This window comes from Ornithorhynchus anatinus, chromosome X3, assembly GCF_004115215.2.
Source record: "Ornithorhynchus anatinus isolate Pmale09 chromosome X3, mOrnAna1.pri.v4, whole genome shotgun sequence".
In the NCBI taxonomy this organism is placed as follows: domain Eukaryota; kingdom Metazoa; phylum Chordata; class Mammalia; order Monotremata; family Ornithorhynchidae; genus Ornithorhynchus; species Ornithorhynchus anatinus.
In genome coordinates, this window is record NC_041751.1 from 12323531 (window position 1) to 12338359 (window position 14829).

A 14829-nucleotide genomic window follows, 5' to 3' on the forward strand; every position below is an offset into this window, starting at 1 on the left:
TCTATGGACAACTGCTCTGCTGCCACCATCACCCATGTCTGAGTGCGTAGGGTGGGTGGAAATCCACTCTGACCCCCACACAATCAGCACGCTCACAGAGAAGAGTCAACCCGTCCACAGGGGCGGAATCGGCTGTGAATGACTTTGGCTGCTGTTCCATTTCATGGGGTAGAGAGTAGCTGGTGAAACGTCTCACACTCATTCAGCTTCCCTCTCGCCGCCCTCCGTACCCCTAACACGCACACGAGTGGACAGTAACACTCACCCTCTTTCCAGGAACAGATTGGCCTGAATCCATCAATCAATGGTATTTATTGAGCGCTTATTATGTGCAGAGCACGGTACTAAGCACTTGGGAGAGTACAACAGAATTAGCATACATTCTCTGCCCATAACGAGCTCACAGACTAGAGACTGAACAGTGACGACCTCATCCGTGCCCACGCCCACGCTCCGTCCTCAAAGGAGACAGCTATAGCATGCTGAGGATGGGGGTGGAAGCCACATGGAAAGGAGGCTTTGGAACGGTTACTGTGCGTCAACAGTCTTGGAGTCATACACAGAACAGACTTCTTAAAATCACATCTTCTCTAAGAGGTCTCCCCAAAGTAAGCTCATTTCCCCTACTCCCTTTCCCTTGTGCATTGTTCTTGGATTTGCACCCTTTATTCATTCCACCCTAAACCCCACAGTTCTTAGCTACATATCCCAATTTCTTTTAACGTCTGTCTCGCCCTCTAGACTGTAAGCTCCTTAGGGCAGGGTACATGTCTACCAACTCTGTTATACTGTCCTCTTCCAAGCACTTAATACAGCATCGTGCATAAAGTAAGTGCCTCAAGAAATATGACGGATTGATCGAAACATGTTTCAGAACCGACTTTTATTATTATTGCAATGCAGCTTCTCAGTTGGTTGGGCTGCAGTCGCTGTGGGTTCTCTCACCCTTTCCATGCTGTATTCGAAAGTGGAGACTGTGGGAAGCCAGGGAAGCAAGGATCCACTAAACCACAGAATAATAATAATAATAATGTGATCCGTTCCACTAAACCACATAATAATGATTGGTATTTGTTGAGCGCATACTGTGGGTCAAGCACTGTTTTAAGCACTGGGGTAGGTACAAGTTCATCAGGCTGGACACAATCCCTGTTCAAGCTTGTTGTGGGCAGGGAATGTGCCTGTTTCTTATTATATCGTACTCACCCAAGTACTTAATACAGTGCTCTGCATATAGTAAGCTCTCAATACATATGATTGACTGACTCAAAAAGCAGTCAGTTAGATTCTAAAGCTAAATGGAACAATGAGCCAATCGTGAGACCAAAAAAACAACAACAACATAAAACCGATAATGTCAAGGGGCTATTGGTCCTAGCTCTCCAACCTAGTTGTCTACCTTAATAGCAGTTCACTGTCAGCTTTGTTCTCTCTGAACACACACAGAAGCACGATAGAACCGACAGGGTCATTAAGTGTTTTGGCTGAGCTCTGCCCAAAATGGGTGACTAGTGTGAGACATCTTTACATTCCAGTACCTCAGAAATCAATTGAGGAAATCAGAGCGGCTTCTCCCAAAGGTTATCCAGCTCAAGTGTTAAGCGTTCCGCACTCAACCAATGTCCCCAGGCTCTACACTGAACCGATGGGAGGCTTAGTAGTACAGGGAGAGTGAGTGGAAAGAGCAGAGTGCTTGTTTTGGCCAACTAGCAAGGACAGACACTCCATGTGATGATGTGTGAATGAATCACAAGGGGTAGCCCAGGGTATTTCTGTACTCTTGTTTCACATTCATGCTTAGATTATGGCTTATTAATATGGCAGTACTACTTATTGAGCACCCTCTTGTTGAAGAACACTGCAACCAAATGCTTGGAGACTACAAAACAGAGAAGTGACACATTCCTTGCCCCCAAGGAGTTTACACTTCAATGGTGGCTACCTCCTGCCCTTGAAGAAGAATGCCTATGGCTGTTTTCCTAAAATTAACTTTTTAATGGTATTTGTTAAGCACTTACTATGTACCATGTAGTGTACTATGGGCTGGGGTTGATACAAGCTAATTACAGATGTGGTAACTGAGGCACAGAGAAGTGAAGTGACTTGCACCAAGGTCACTCAGCAGACATGCGGCAGAAATGGGATTAGAACACAGGTCCCTCTGATTTCCAGGCCTGTGCTCTAACCATTAGGATGGTCAGAAAAACTTCCAGAGGAACAGGAATTCTCTCAATTGGGTATAGGAGAAATGTTGAACTAGAGCGTTAGTACAACAGGGTTAGTTACTAAAGCCAATAATCCTCCCCATCAACCCCATTTTCTTTTCCTGTTTCTCACCCCAAGCATGCCAAGTGCTTAGTACAGTGATGTGCACACAGCCGGTTCTTGGAAAAAGCATTAATTGGTTGGTTGATCAGCCCCATTCTTGCTTACCTGTCGAGGCCTCAAGCATACAGAGTGCTTAGTCCAGTGTGTTGTGCTCAATAGGTACTCAGTAAATACAATTACTACTACTTTGCCAAGAATCTTGCAAATCTGAACTTTATCATGAAGGGGAAAAGAACAAATGTGACCATCTGGAAGACAAGACTGCTTAAAGAGAAAGTGGATTTTGATCCTCTCTCCTTCCCACCCCGCTTCTCTTAACAACCAACCTGCTTCACCCTTTGATATTAGTTCCTGGCTGTAAATTGGTGGTTTAAAAAAAAACAACTGACTCAGTAGGAATGCTGCACCAGGTCAAGCTTCAGTTGCCCCTTCCCCAATTATAGCCCGACCCCAAGCCCCATACTGATATGTCCTTCCCGGGTACCAGCTCCTCAGTCTGAGGAGGAACTAAAACCTGTCCTCTCCATTTCAAATGCAAACCTCCTTCCCCGACACCTGCTCCTACTTAGTGGAGCAGAACTCTATGGTACTTTCCCAAGCACCTAGAACAGTGCTCTGCACCTAGTAAGTGCTCAAACAATATCAATTATTGATTGATTACAGCCTGACCCTACCTGACCCCTGTCCCTGTTCCTTGCTACCCTCGAAAGGGACAAACACACCTATTCTCAGGCCACAGGAGTAAAAGTGAATGTATGTGTGACCTTTATTTGCCATATACCTAGAAGTGCCACCACCTACCTCCCTGATGTATCTGCATTTTCAGTTTCTGTCAGTGAGTTGACAAAGAAACAAAATTCATCCCCTTTCATGGGATGGTAATTTAATTTGCTTCAAATCATGTCAAAAATCCAACTTGTGACCCTGGGGAGAATTTGAAGAGCAACATTCGCAAATTAGACAATGATTGATTTGTCTGTAGGGCACCATCCTTTAAGAGACAACTTGTGCTATCTCAAACAAGACCACCTTATTATAAATATATATTCCTCTGAGGAACTATACATCCCACAGACATATAGTCTTCCAAAGTACTTCCAGAATTGGGACTTTAGCCTGAAGGCAAAATGCTACGACCACCACCTTAATCAAATACATGAAATCTAACCAGGGCAAAGAGACTAGTTAAGCCAAGTGGTGAGAGCAAAACTGACACCCTCTGCTTTCCAAGATACTTCAGGTGGTGAGTAAAAATATAACTGGAGACTCTGAAGGATGGGCGTCAGGAACTAGATACACTCTCTGGGGTAAATACAGCAAGCAGAGGTCTGGCTTAAAGAAGGAACCATTTCCTTGAAAAGCATAAGCTCTTATTTTCCTCCAGTTGTGTAGAACAACAAGACCAGAACAGGGAATGGGGAAAACAGAGGGGAGGCCTGGTCTTGGTTCTATGTTGAAATGGTCTAGAAGAGAATAAACAAGATGATACACTCATGTGGTCTGCTCTGACACGTTAGGAGATTTATTACAACTCAGAGGCTAATCAGATGGGGTGCTGGGAAGCACACCCCCAAATGTCATCACAGTCCAACTTTGGCACCCGACACCTAGAAATAAGCTGTCACCAACGGGACTTGTGCCCTCTGTAAATAATTTCCAGAACATGTTTCGTAATCTAATGCCAGTGCTTAGTGAGCCAAGTAACTAGCAAAGGTCAAAAAGCAACCTTTCTTCAAGTCTTACCTATTCTTTTATCCTACTACAACACGCTTCTACTCTTCTTCCACTCCATCCACCTCCACCTCACTGTGGGACACACTAGAAAACAGCGCTCCCTAGTTTTATCCCATAAATGAGAATTTCAATCACATCCACTCTAAAAAGCAAAAAAAAAGTATCCTCAAACAATAAGTTCCTGATGTGTTTTCACATTTCCATTAAATTGATCAATCGAGTGCCACAGTAAACGCTTAGTTCAGTGATTGGGAGAGTAAAATACAACAGAATTGCTGTGAGCCCATCACTGGGCAGGGATTGTCTCTATCTGTTGCCAAATTGTACATTCCAAGTGCTTAGTACAGTGCTCTGCACATAATAATAATAATGCTGGTATTTGTTAAGCGCTTACTATGTGCAGAGCACTGTTCTAAGCGCTGGGGTAGATACAGGGTAATCAGGTTGTCCCACGTGGGGCTCACAGTCTTAGTCCCCATTTTACAGATGAGGTAACTGAAGCACAGAGAAGTTAAGTGACTTGCCCATAGTCACACAGCTGACAAGTGGCTGAGCCGGGATTCAAACCCATGACCTCTGACTCCCAAGCCCAGGGTCTTTCCACTGAGCCACGCTGCTTCCCCGTGCTCATAGTAAGCGCTCAATCAATACTACTGAATGAATGAATTGGTAGACACATTCTCTGCCCACAACGAGCTTATGATCTAGAGCTTACATTTGCTAAAAGAGACATGAGAAATCAGATCGAATGCATCTGCTGAGGAATTTTCATTACATATCATCACTATTTGCCCTCAAAAATTTGTATTTTTTTCTTGAGTAACTTTCAAAATTTATAAGGTAATTTGGGAATCATTTGGACATTCAGAATTGTTAAATGAACAGTTCCGTCTGTTTTTCCCTTTCAAACTATGTTTGAGTGCTGATGACAAAGGAACTCTTCTAAAAGTAACAGCCTTTTAAATGTAGTTTAAGCGTAGTTTAAAATGTTTTTAAAAATGATCTTTTGGCTTCTTATTCCTATAGTTACCACCCGTAGTCAATCTTTCAAAGTCACTGGTTACGAAAGAGAAGGCAAAACTCCTACTAAATGGCATTTAAAATGAAAGAAATACTTCCCTATCCCTATCACACATAAAATAGCCAATCCTAACCAAGCTTAATGAGATTTCACAGAGTAGAGAGGGATCAGTCTCTCTTGATCTTTCGCTCTACCTAACAGTAATTACAGTATTTACTGCACACCTACTGAATGCAATACAAAGCGCTTTGGAAAATACAACAGAAGCGAGAGACACATTCCCTGCTCCCATTAAGTGTACACTCTATTCAGGGGGACAAATCCAATGACATTTACAAATAGAGTAATCAGAATAAATTATTGACTATCCAACTGACTACAGCTATTCAACAAGCATTTCAAGAAGGGCAAAAGTACGTAAATTAGAGCTAGAGGAGGCTGCCAGGCTCATGGGACTGGAGAGATGGGAGTTAATCGGGAAAGGCTTGTTGGAGGAGGTGAGATGGTAGGCGATCTTTGAACCCGAGAATTGCTGTGATCTGTTGGGAGGGAAGAGGTTCCAGGCTGGGGGAGGGGGAGTGGGGAAAGAGGACCTGTTCCTTCTCATCCAGGCATTTGGCCTGCCGGATAGCATTACAAAGCAGTAACCCAAGCTCGCAAAAAGGCAGGTGTCCACAAGCTTTACGAGTAATATCGGAGAGAGGATGAGCTCCCCTTGCCTCACCCACCCAGTGATGTTAAAAAAGGAAACCGGCCAAGCAGCTTCAAATTAATTAATTCATTCATTAATCATATTTATTGAGCTCTTACTGTACTAAGCGCTTGGCTCAAATAATCAAGGTTAGCTTGGGGCTGGTCAGAAGTGTGCAATACTGCCGCTCAGGGCAGGAGAAGGGAGGGGATTCTCTGCCAAGGGAAAGGGCCCCCTCCACCGGGATTAGAACCCAGGTCCTTTGATTCCCAGGCCTGTGATCTTTTCATTAGGCTATACTGCTTCCCTTGGTCAGAAGGATTCTAAGTGTTTTCTGCACCTCTAGACAGTAAGCTTGCTGTGGGCAGGGAACGTGTCTACCAAACTCCATTGTATGTATGGTCCCGAGCACTTAGTATGGTGCTCTACACACAGTAGGTGTTCAATAAATACAATTGATTGATTGATCCACTGAGAACCAAATTGGAGGTTTCACACACATGAGAGAGTTGGACCCAAGGAAGCCCTTGTTGGCCATCAGGAAATGGATGGTGAAAGAAGGATGTGGAATTTCCATCCCTGGAAATAGTTTAGAAAAGAATCAACGATGAGACAGTTTGGTTGGATTAGTTATGACCATCTGATGGCTTGCCCCTAGACTAGATAAACGGTCAAAGTCTCTGCTGCTTCTTTGATTCTTCTGACACTTGATTTCACTTTGCATGCGTAAGAACAACTTGGCAGGCAGGAAAGAGGAAAGGTGAATTAAATGATGCCACTATATCTCCTTTTTTAGTAAAAGGACAAGCTGGAAGTGGCATTCCTGGAAGAACTGATCAGGGTAACATCTAAGAGAAAGGTTAAATTCTCTTCTGGGAAGACCAAGGCAAGGAGAAAAATACACAAATAGTTGTCCCAAATGCACTAAAACTGATGGAATGGCACTAGACTGTCCAGGACATAATGTTCTCCTCTTTGATTCAGGTCAGAAAACATATTGAGGGCTTCCCAAAGAGTTATTGATGAGTGATCTGAAAGGGAACATTCACAAAAACAGAGGGCAGGATAAACTTTTGAAAGACAGAGTGAAGCACATTCTGTTTCACTGTACTTTTCCAAGCGCTTAGTACAGTACTCTGCACATACTAAGTACTCAATAAATGATTAATTGATAGGGCAGAGTGGAGGACTGGTATATAATTATACATTATAATTTTTTTTATTCATATTAATGTCTGTCTCCCCCTCTAGACTGTAAGATCATTATGTGCAGTAAATGTGCCTGCTAATTCTGTTGTATTGCACTCTCTCAAGCGCTAAGTACAGTGTTATTCACATAATAAGTGCTCAATAAATATGACTGATGGAGTGATTGATTGGTAGAATACAGAGTAGCCAAGATGCAATCAAGAGAAGTGCTGCTCTCCTTGAGCAGAGGCTTTAGGAAGATAAGGATCCCAAGAGACATATTTGAAAACAGCACCAGTCTCTGCAAGCAGCAAAACTATCAGTATTACAAAAAAATAGTTTTAAATCCAAACAGTGCACAATACATCAATGGATATACAACAGATTCCTGAGCCTCTGCCCACACACTGATAGGATTTTGCCATGAGTAGAGGTATCTGTCAAACCAAGATAACTACAAACATACATGGTCGGTCAATCATATTTATTGAGTACTTACTGTGTCCAGAGCACTGTACTAAGGACTTGGGAGGGTACAATGTAACAGACATTTCCTGCCCACAACAAGCTTACAATCTAGAGGGGGAGACAGAAATTAATATAAATAAATAAAATGACAGATACGTACATAATTGCTGTGGGGCCGGGAGGGAGAACGAATAAAGGGAGCAAGTAAGGTTGACACAGAAGGAAGTGGGAGAAGAGGAAAGGAGGGCTTAGGCAGGAAAGGCTTCAGAGGAGATGTGCTTTCAGTAGCTGTGAAGCGGGGGAAAGTAATTGTCTGTCGGATATGAGGGAGGGAGGGCATTCCACTATAAACACATATACTTACTATACCATGTATGTTTTCCTCTGAAATATAATTATCCTTCATCTTCAAAGAAGATACTGCTGATGGTGAAACTCACTTGGGAGTCCAGGTATGGCTGTGAAGACCGATGCAAGACCGAGAGTTGCAGCCACACTTTGCATACAAAAAACTGCCCTTTGTTTTGTTGTCATGTTTGATGGGAGCAGCGCCTGCTGCTGTTTCCTCTTAGCCTTTATTTATTTACTTATTTATTCCCCAGTCCTACAACGGGTAGGTTTTGGAAAGAAAAAAAGATGGAAAATATTTTGAGCCAAAAAAAAAAAAAATCAACACCAAATGATAGCTTATTTGAACTGCTGATGTTAGGACATGTCAAATTGAGCTAAGACTGTTTCAGCTTTCCACGGTCAGGCTGAAGCACATTAAGAGAATCAGAATGATGGACAGAGGGCAAGTCCAATCCTTGGAAAACTGGCAGTTGAACTAGCTTCTGTTAATCATGAAGTCTGGTGGTACAATTTGTGATTACAGGGCACCACACCCCATTTACCTCTCAAAGAAGACTAGGAACCCACTAATGAGTTCACTGGATCCAAAATCTCTCTTGAGGGAACTCAGCTGGGCTCCAAACATAATAACCCTCCCCCTTGATCTGTATGACAATTCTGGGAACAATGAAATCATTTTGGAATGCAGTTCTTTTTATTAGCTGATCAGATGTAGCTTTACTACATATGCTCGTGGGACTTAGCCACCAAAATTTCCCCCAAATCAACTAAGCTGGGGATAGAGAATGGTACATAATAATAACAATAATAATAATCACCACATGTTCTAAGTTAGGCACTGGCTATCTTCAATCAATCACCTGTATTTATAAAGCACCTGCTGTGTTGAGAGCACTGTCCTAAGCACTGGGCAAAGTACAACACACTTGGCAAACATGATCCCTGCCCATGTGGAGCATACAGTCCAGCGGATTCAAGATTATAAGATCAGACATAGTCTTATTTTACCCTTGAGGAAACTAAAGTTGCCCAAGATCTGAGAGTGAACTATAATAATAATAGGGAGAAGGCAGAGGAGAAAGGAGACAGCATACAGGTCAGTGTTGACAAATAGAGAGAACCCTTCAGCCCAGAGGGAGAAATGTAGATACGGCACAGAGGCTGATCAGGAGCCCAAGTCAGAGCCTAAGTACCATAAGAGTGAAGGCAAAACCAAACATGGCTGATGCGATAAGAGGAAATTTCAGCAACAGAGTTACTACCGACAGCTTTTGCAGGTGAAAAAAATCAATAAATTGTGGTATTTGCTAAGTGCTTAGTATGTGCCAGGCACCGTACTAAGCGCTGGGGTGGAAACAAGCAAATCAGGTTAGAGAGAGTCCATGTCCCACTGGAGGCTCACAGTCTTAATCCCCATTTTACAGATGAGGTAACGAAGGTACAGAGAAGTGAAGTGACTTGCCCAGGATCAACAACAGACAAGTGAGTTCAATGATAAGAAAGAGGCTGGACGGGAGGACGAAGACGATGATGGAGGGCTGCAAAACAAGGCAAAGAGAGAGTCATTTGCAAAAATCTTCTAAGGTGGAGTCTAGCCCTAGAGTTCCTTGGGGGCAAGGAATACATCTCTTCGGTCCTAAGCTCTTAATTAACGTAATGAAGGGCCCTCGCTGAATAAATACCTTAGTCCTTAGGAGTTCATGCCCTGATGAATGACTGTAGAGAGGGAAGGTCGAGATGAGCTGACTATGACAGAGATTTCCTTTGCTTGGAGGTTTCTTCAAGAGCATTTCCTTTCTGGAAGAGGTTTCCTCCCTTGCCATCTTTTCCCTCTCACCACACAGTAATATTTTTTATGCCCAAAGATTTCTCTTTCCTAAGTAAACATCCTTTAGACTTTTCTCCTGTAAATCTTTGTATTTTTTCCTTCACTGGATCCTCTCAAAATATCTTACAATGCTTCAATCTTGGGCCCCCAATTTCCAAATGATTAAATAAAAGTCTGCCAAGTGCTAAATTTAGAAGTGTCCCTCAAGAGTCTAGTGCACTAAACCCCTCTTTTCCTCTGCTCCTCCTCCTCTCCTCATCACCCTGACTTGCTCCCTCTGCTCTATCCCCTCTCAACCCCACAGCACTTGTGTATATATATACACATATTTATAATTCTATTTATTTTACTAATGATGTGCATATATCTATAATTCTACGGGAGAAGCAGCATGGCTTAGTGGAAAGAGCCCAGGCTTGGGAGTCAGAGGTCCTGGGTTCGAATCCCGGCTCCGCCACTTGTCTGCTGTGACCTTGGGCAAGTCACTTCACTACTCTGGGTCTCAGTTACCTCATCTGCAAAAATGGGGATTAAAAAATGTTAGCCCCACATGGGACAATCTGATTATCCTGTATCTACCCCGGTGCTTAGAACAGTGCTCTGCACATAGTAAGCGCTTAAATACCAATATTATTATTATTTATTTATATTGATGCTATTGATGCCTGCTTACTTGTTTTGATGTCCGTCTCCCCCTTTTAGACTACGAGCCCATTGTTGGGCAGGGATTGGCTCTATTTGTTGCTGAATTGTACTTTCCAAGCACTTAGTACAGTGCACAGTAAGCGCTCAGTAAATACAACAGAATGAATAAGCAAAACAATAAATGTTTTCCTTAAAAATTTCTATTTCGCATACTATTGGATTAGATGCTTAAAGCCATTTTTCAGTACTGATTTTGAAAGGTGCAGTTTCAATCAGTGGTATTTATTCAGGCAATCAATGGTATTTTTGAACATTTACCTTGGGCTGTACTAACTACTTAGGAGAGTAGACTTTGAGTAAATGGGCAGGGAATGTGTCTGTCATATTGTTGTGTTGTACTCTCCCAAGCACTTAGTGCAGTGCCCCGCACAAAATAAGCATTCATAAATACCACTGATCGATTACAATACAAGAGAGTGGCTAGATACTTTCCCTGACCACCTGAGTTTACAGTCTATTTGCCATCTAGTTATTGGTCTGCATTTTTTTTAAAAAACAGATTGCTTTTGTTTATAAATCTTCATGAATATTTTAATGTCTATTTCTCTCTCTAGACTGCAAGGTCCTGGTGGGCTGGGAACATGTCTCCCAATTCTGTTGTTCTGTACTTTCTCAAGCATTGAGTACAGTGCTATGCACACAGTAAGTGCTCAATAAATACCATCGATTGATGCTGGATAAATTGAGACTTCAAGCAAATACTCTGAATACCGTGGGGTTTTTTTCCAACTGCAATTTTTTTGCCTGGCAGTTTGGATTCCAGGAAGGAACATTTTCTGAGGAACGGCAAGGTCTTTATGTTCCCTGTGGATGCCTCCTCAAGGTTGCTGTGGAGGAGGAAGAGGAGAGGAAGGAAGCTGATATGAGGAAGGAAGCTGATACTATCATCTCCATTTTTATAGGAAACTAAAGTACTGAGCGTGACATTCCCAGGGTCATGTTAGTCAATGGTGTTCCCAAAAATACCACTCTGTCTCCTGACCTGTAGTCCATGTGGGCTTGAGCACTGGACTAAGCCACCATCCACAGCTCCAGCTTTCTCATCTTTCACCTAATAGAAAGAGTACGGGCCTGGGAATTGGAGGATCTGGGTTCTAATCCCAAGCTTTGCCACTTATCTGCTGTGTGATCTTGGGCAAGTCACTTAACTTCTCTGTGCCTCAGTTCCCTCAACTGTAAAATGAAGATTTATGAATGTGACCCCATGTAGGATTGGACCATGTCCAACCTGAATAGCTTGTATCTGCCCCAGTGTTTAATACAGTGCCTAGTACACCGTAAGTGCTTAACAAATACTTTCAAGAAAAAAAAACAACTACTTCCCTTCACTAGCTTCCTTATTCTCTGCTGGAAGAAGGCAGGCAGCTACTTCAAGTGCAGACTCGCTCCTTTGGTGGAAACAGTCTGAGAAGCTGCTTCCCGGCTCACTTCCACTTCTTCCCCACTTTGACCCCCTGGGAGAGGGGTCTACTGACGGCTGCCGCTAGAGGATCGCTGGGCCTCCTAAAAGAGTTAACATCCTATATGCCAGTTTACTTTACTTCCATGGTCGAGGTCAGGACAAGGCTAATTCATCATAATAAAAAAGCAGCGAATCCTGGATGTCAAATAGTTTGAAATGCAAAGAAAAGCAAGGGAGACTGGATTCAATGTGTGGAAAATAATGGTCATCCACTAAATGGCCTAGGCAAATTAGAGCTGGCAGGCAATTCCTGGAGAATGGGAGCAGAACCATGCTTTTTCAAAAGAATGGTGCTCAAAATTACTGGATGCCTCATTCTTGACATTTGGGCTGTTGGATGCTAGCAAATCAATAGGATAATCCCAAATGCAATCACCATTTAGAACATTTTTATTCGACTGTTACAATGTGTCTTGAAAGGATAAAGATGTTATCAATCAGTAATAGTTACTGAGCATTTACTGTGTGCAGAGCAATGTGCTAAACTAGGATAATCCCAAATGCAATCACCATTTAGATAATTTTTATTCGACTGTTACAATGTGTCTTGAAAGGATAAAGATGTGATCAATCAGTAGTAGTTACTGAGCATTTACTGTGTGCAGAGCAATGTGCTAAGCCTCAGTACTTGGGACAGTACAATACATCAGATTGGTAGACATGTTCTCTGCCCACAATGAATTTAGTCTGGAGGACATTATCCTTATGTAACAGGAATTGCACATTCTAAAGTATCTAGTTCCAGTGGATAATTTCCTCTTGAAAAGGACAGATACCCCCAAAACTTCTAACTGAAAATGAATTAATATGCCAGATATTTACACTGAAGCAAAACACTTCCTATAATTCAAATCACCATCAATGGACAGTAGACATTGACTCAGAAATCAGCCTTAATCACTAAGAAATGTTTTTTTTACAACCCGTCTATGGCCATTATGCTGAATGCAAGAGATTAAATACTTCTTATAGCCTAAACTCTCTGTAATTTTTCATTCCAGACCAACCACATTCTAAATAAGTGAAAAGTCATTTGTTCTGGCAAGATTTCTCACGTGAGACATGGGGCCACCAGTAACTGTTTGCAACTGCTTCTAGTGGTGGCCAGACTCTAGTCTCAGCATCAGTCAAACTGAAATGTGTCGTCGATAACATGCAAATGCTACTTCCCTTCCTGGCTTTGGATGCTGAGAACCGGAAAGGGTCTGGGGTAGTCAATCAATCAGTGCTATTTACTGAGCACTTACTATGTGCAGAGCATTTTACTAGGCGCTTGGGAGAGCACAACAGAATTAGCAGACACATTCTCTGCCCATTGTCGTGGGAGTAGGAGCCAAAAGTCTTTGCCCCTCCCCATCTTCGGGGGCAAAGAATGGGCGATGGAGTGGTAAAAGTACTGCGTGCGACCTGTCGGTGAATGGAACTGTGTGTGGAATTATGTACTAACGGCTTGGATAAGCACGATAGAGTTAGAAGACATGATTCTTGCCATCAAGGAGCTTAGCATCTAAGGCAGGAGACTCCGAGGACATTTCAGGATGAATTGAGTGCTGGGAGTCAGTTACCAAAAACAATCAACTGGAGATCAGCGAGGTAGTGGCTGGATAAGAAAAGCAGCATTGAATATAAAGTTGCACCCATTAATCATATTGCTCATTTTTTCAGTGAATTGCAAGCAGAAAAACTGACATTAGTCATGAAAGCTGTCTGGAAAAGGATACAAGTCTGCCTTTAGAAACCCTAATTCCAAGTTTGATATTTTAAAAGGATGTTGAAATGCCAGTTTTATATGATGCTGTTTCTGGAAAATTCACATTTAAGGCCCTCCTTGTGGGGTCATAGCACAAGGAGACTCGGAATGTTGGGGTTTAAAAATACTCTCTAAGAAGGCACGCCAAGTGACTGCAGGATTATAAGTTATCTCTCCCAGTTGTTCTGGTATTAAAATGACAGCAAGTAATAATAGCTTTTAAAAAGGTAATTAACAGCATGTAATACGCTAAATAGTCGATCGAAGAGATATACTAATCAGTGTGTAATGCGATAGCTATCCCTTAATCACCAACAATTCTCAACAACTATTTCTCTAATGAAATTAAAAATAAACCCAAAACAAAACAAAAATCACAAGTGAAGGTCACATTCACAAAGGCAGTGCCAAATCTTCTGGTGCCAACAGCCATTGCCAACAACTGTTCTTTGACAGGGGAAGAACTTAATTATTTCCTAGCTTAGCCATGTTTGGTAGTGATGGTCATTTCTATTTGTCCGATGACTTCATGTTCACATAAAGATAAAGACTGCAGAGGTTTGAATCCTTATCTGGGGTGCACCTGACTGGATAAGAATCACGCCAAACCTTCCTGAACCCAAGTTTTGTCGGAATTTTTTTTTCTTGAGGAAAATGAGTGGAGGGAGACTGGGGCAGACAAGGAAACTAAAACACATTAACTGGCCTTCATTTTCAAAGACAATATTACTGCCAGTGAAAATCTATCCAAGAGGATCCCTTAGATAGGTAGCTCATTGTAGACAGGGAACGTGTCTCTCAATTCTGTTATACTTGTACTCCCTAACTGTTCTTCATATTCAAAGACAATATTACTGGCAGTGAAAGTCTATCCAGGAGTATCCCCTAGACTGTAAGCTTGTTATGGGCAGGGAATGTGTCTGTTATATTGAACTCTCCCAAGCGCTTAGTTCTGCACACAGTAAGTGTTCCGTAAACATGACTGACTGACTACAGTTCAATCATCCTAAGGCAACTCATTAATTCAGTTGGGCAGAGTACGAGCTGAACTGGCATACTGAGCCCTGTCCCCGAAGCCTTCTTCATCAGCTGGCCCAGCTCCGGTGCAGTCTCTGAGATGTGGGCAGAGACTAATTAGGGCTTGGCAGGTCCTCTAAGGGAAGACGTTCCACAGGCCAGATCCCAGAGGAGATGGATCTGAGCCTTCTTCAATCTTTCCATTAAAAGTTTATCTTCCAACCCTTTGATCACGCTGTCCAAGGGGAAACAAATATTACGTCCTCCAAGTCTGGCAGGAGTTAGA

At 42.5% G+C, this 14829-nt stretch overlaps 1 protein-coding gene across 4 annotated transcripts in view; it reads right to left on the reverse strand.

Moving 5' to 3' along the window:
* Window positions 1–14829, reverse strand: part of RETREG1 (reticulophagy regulator 1) — a 79261-nt gene that overhangs the window by 38212 nt on the left and 26220 nt on the right. The window contains exon 1 of one of the 4 annotated variants that reach the window (XM_029053884.2): window positions 7795–7817. The exons of 2 other annotated variants lie outside the window; for them this stretch is intronic. In XM_029053884.2, coding sequence (XP_028909717.1) covers window positions 7795–7802 — 8 coding nt within the window. In that variant the 5' untranslated portion in view covers window positions 7803–7817. Of the gene's footprint in view, window positions 1–3129; window positions 3216–7794; window positions 7818–14829 lie in introns of those variants that run through there. One more of the 4 variants, XM_029053883.2, reaches the window with a different exon arrangement.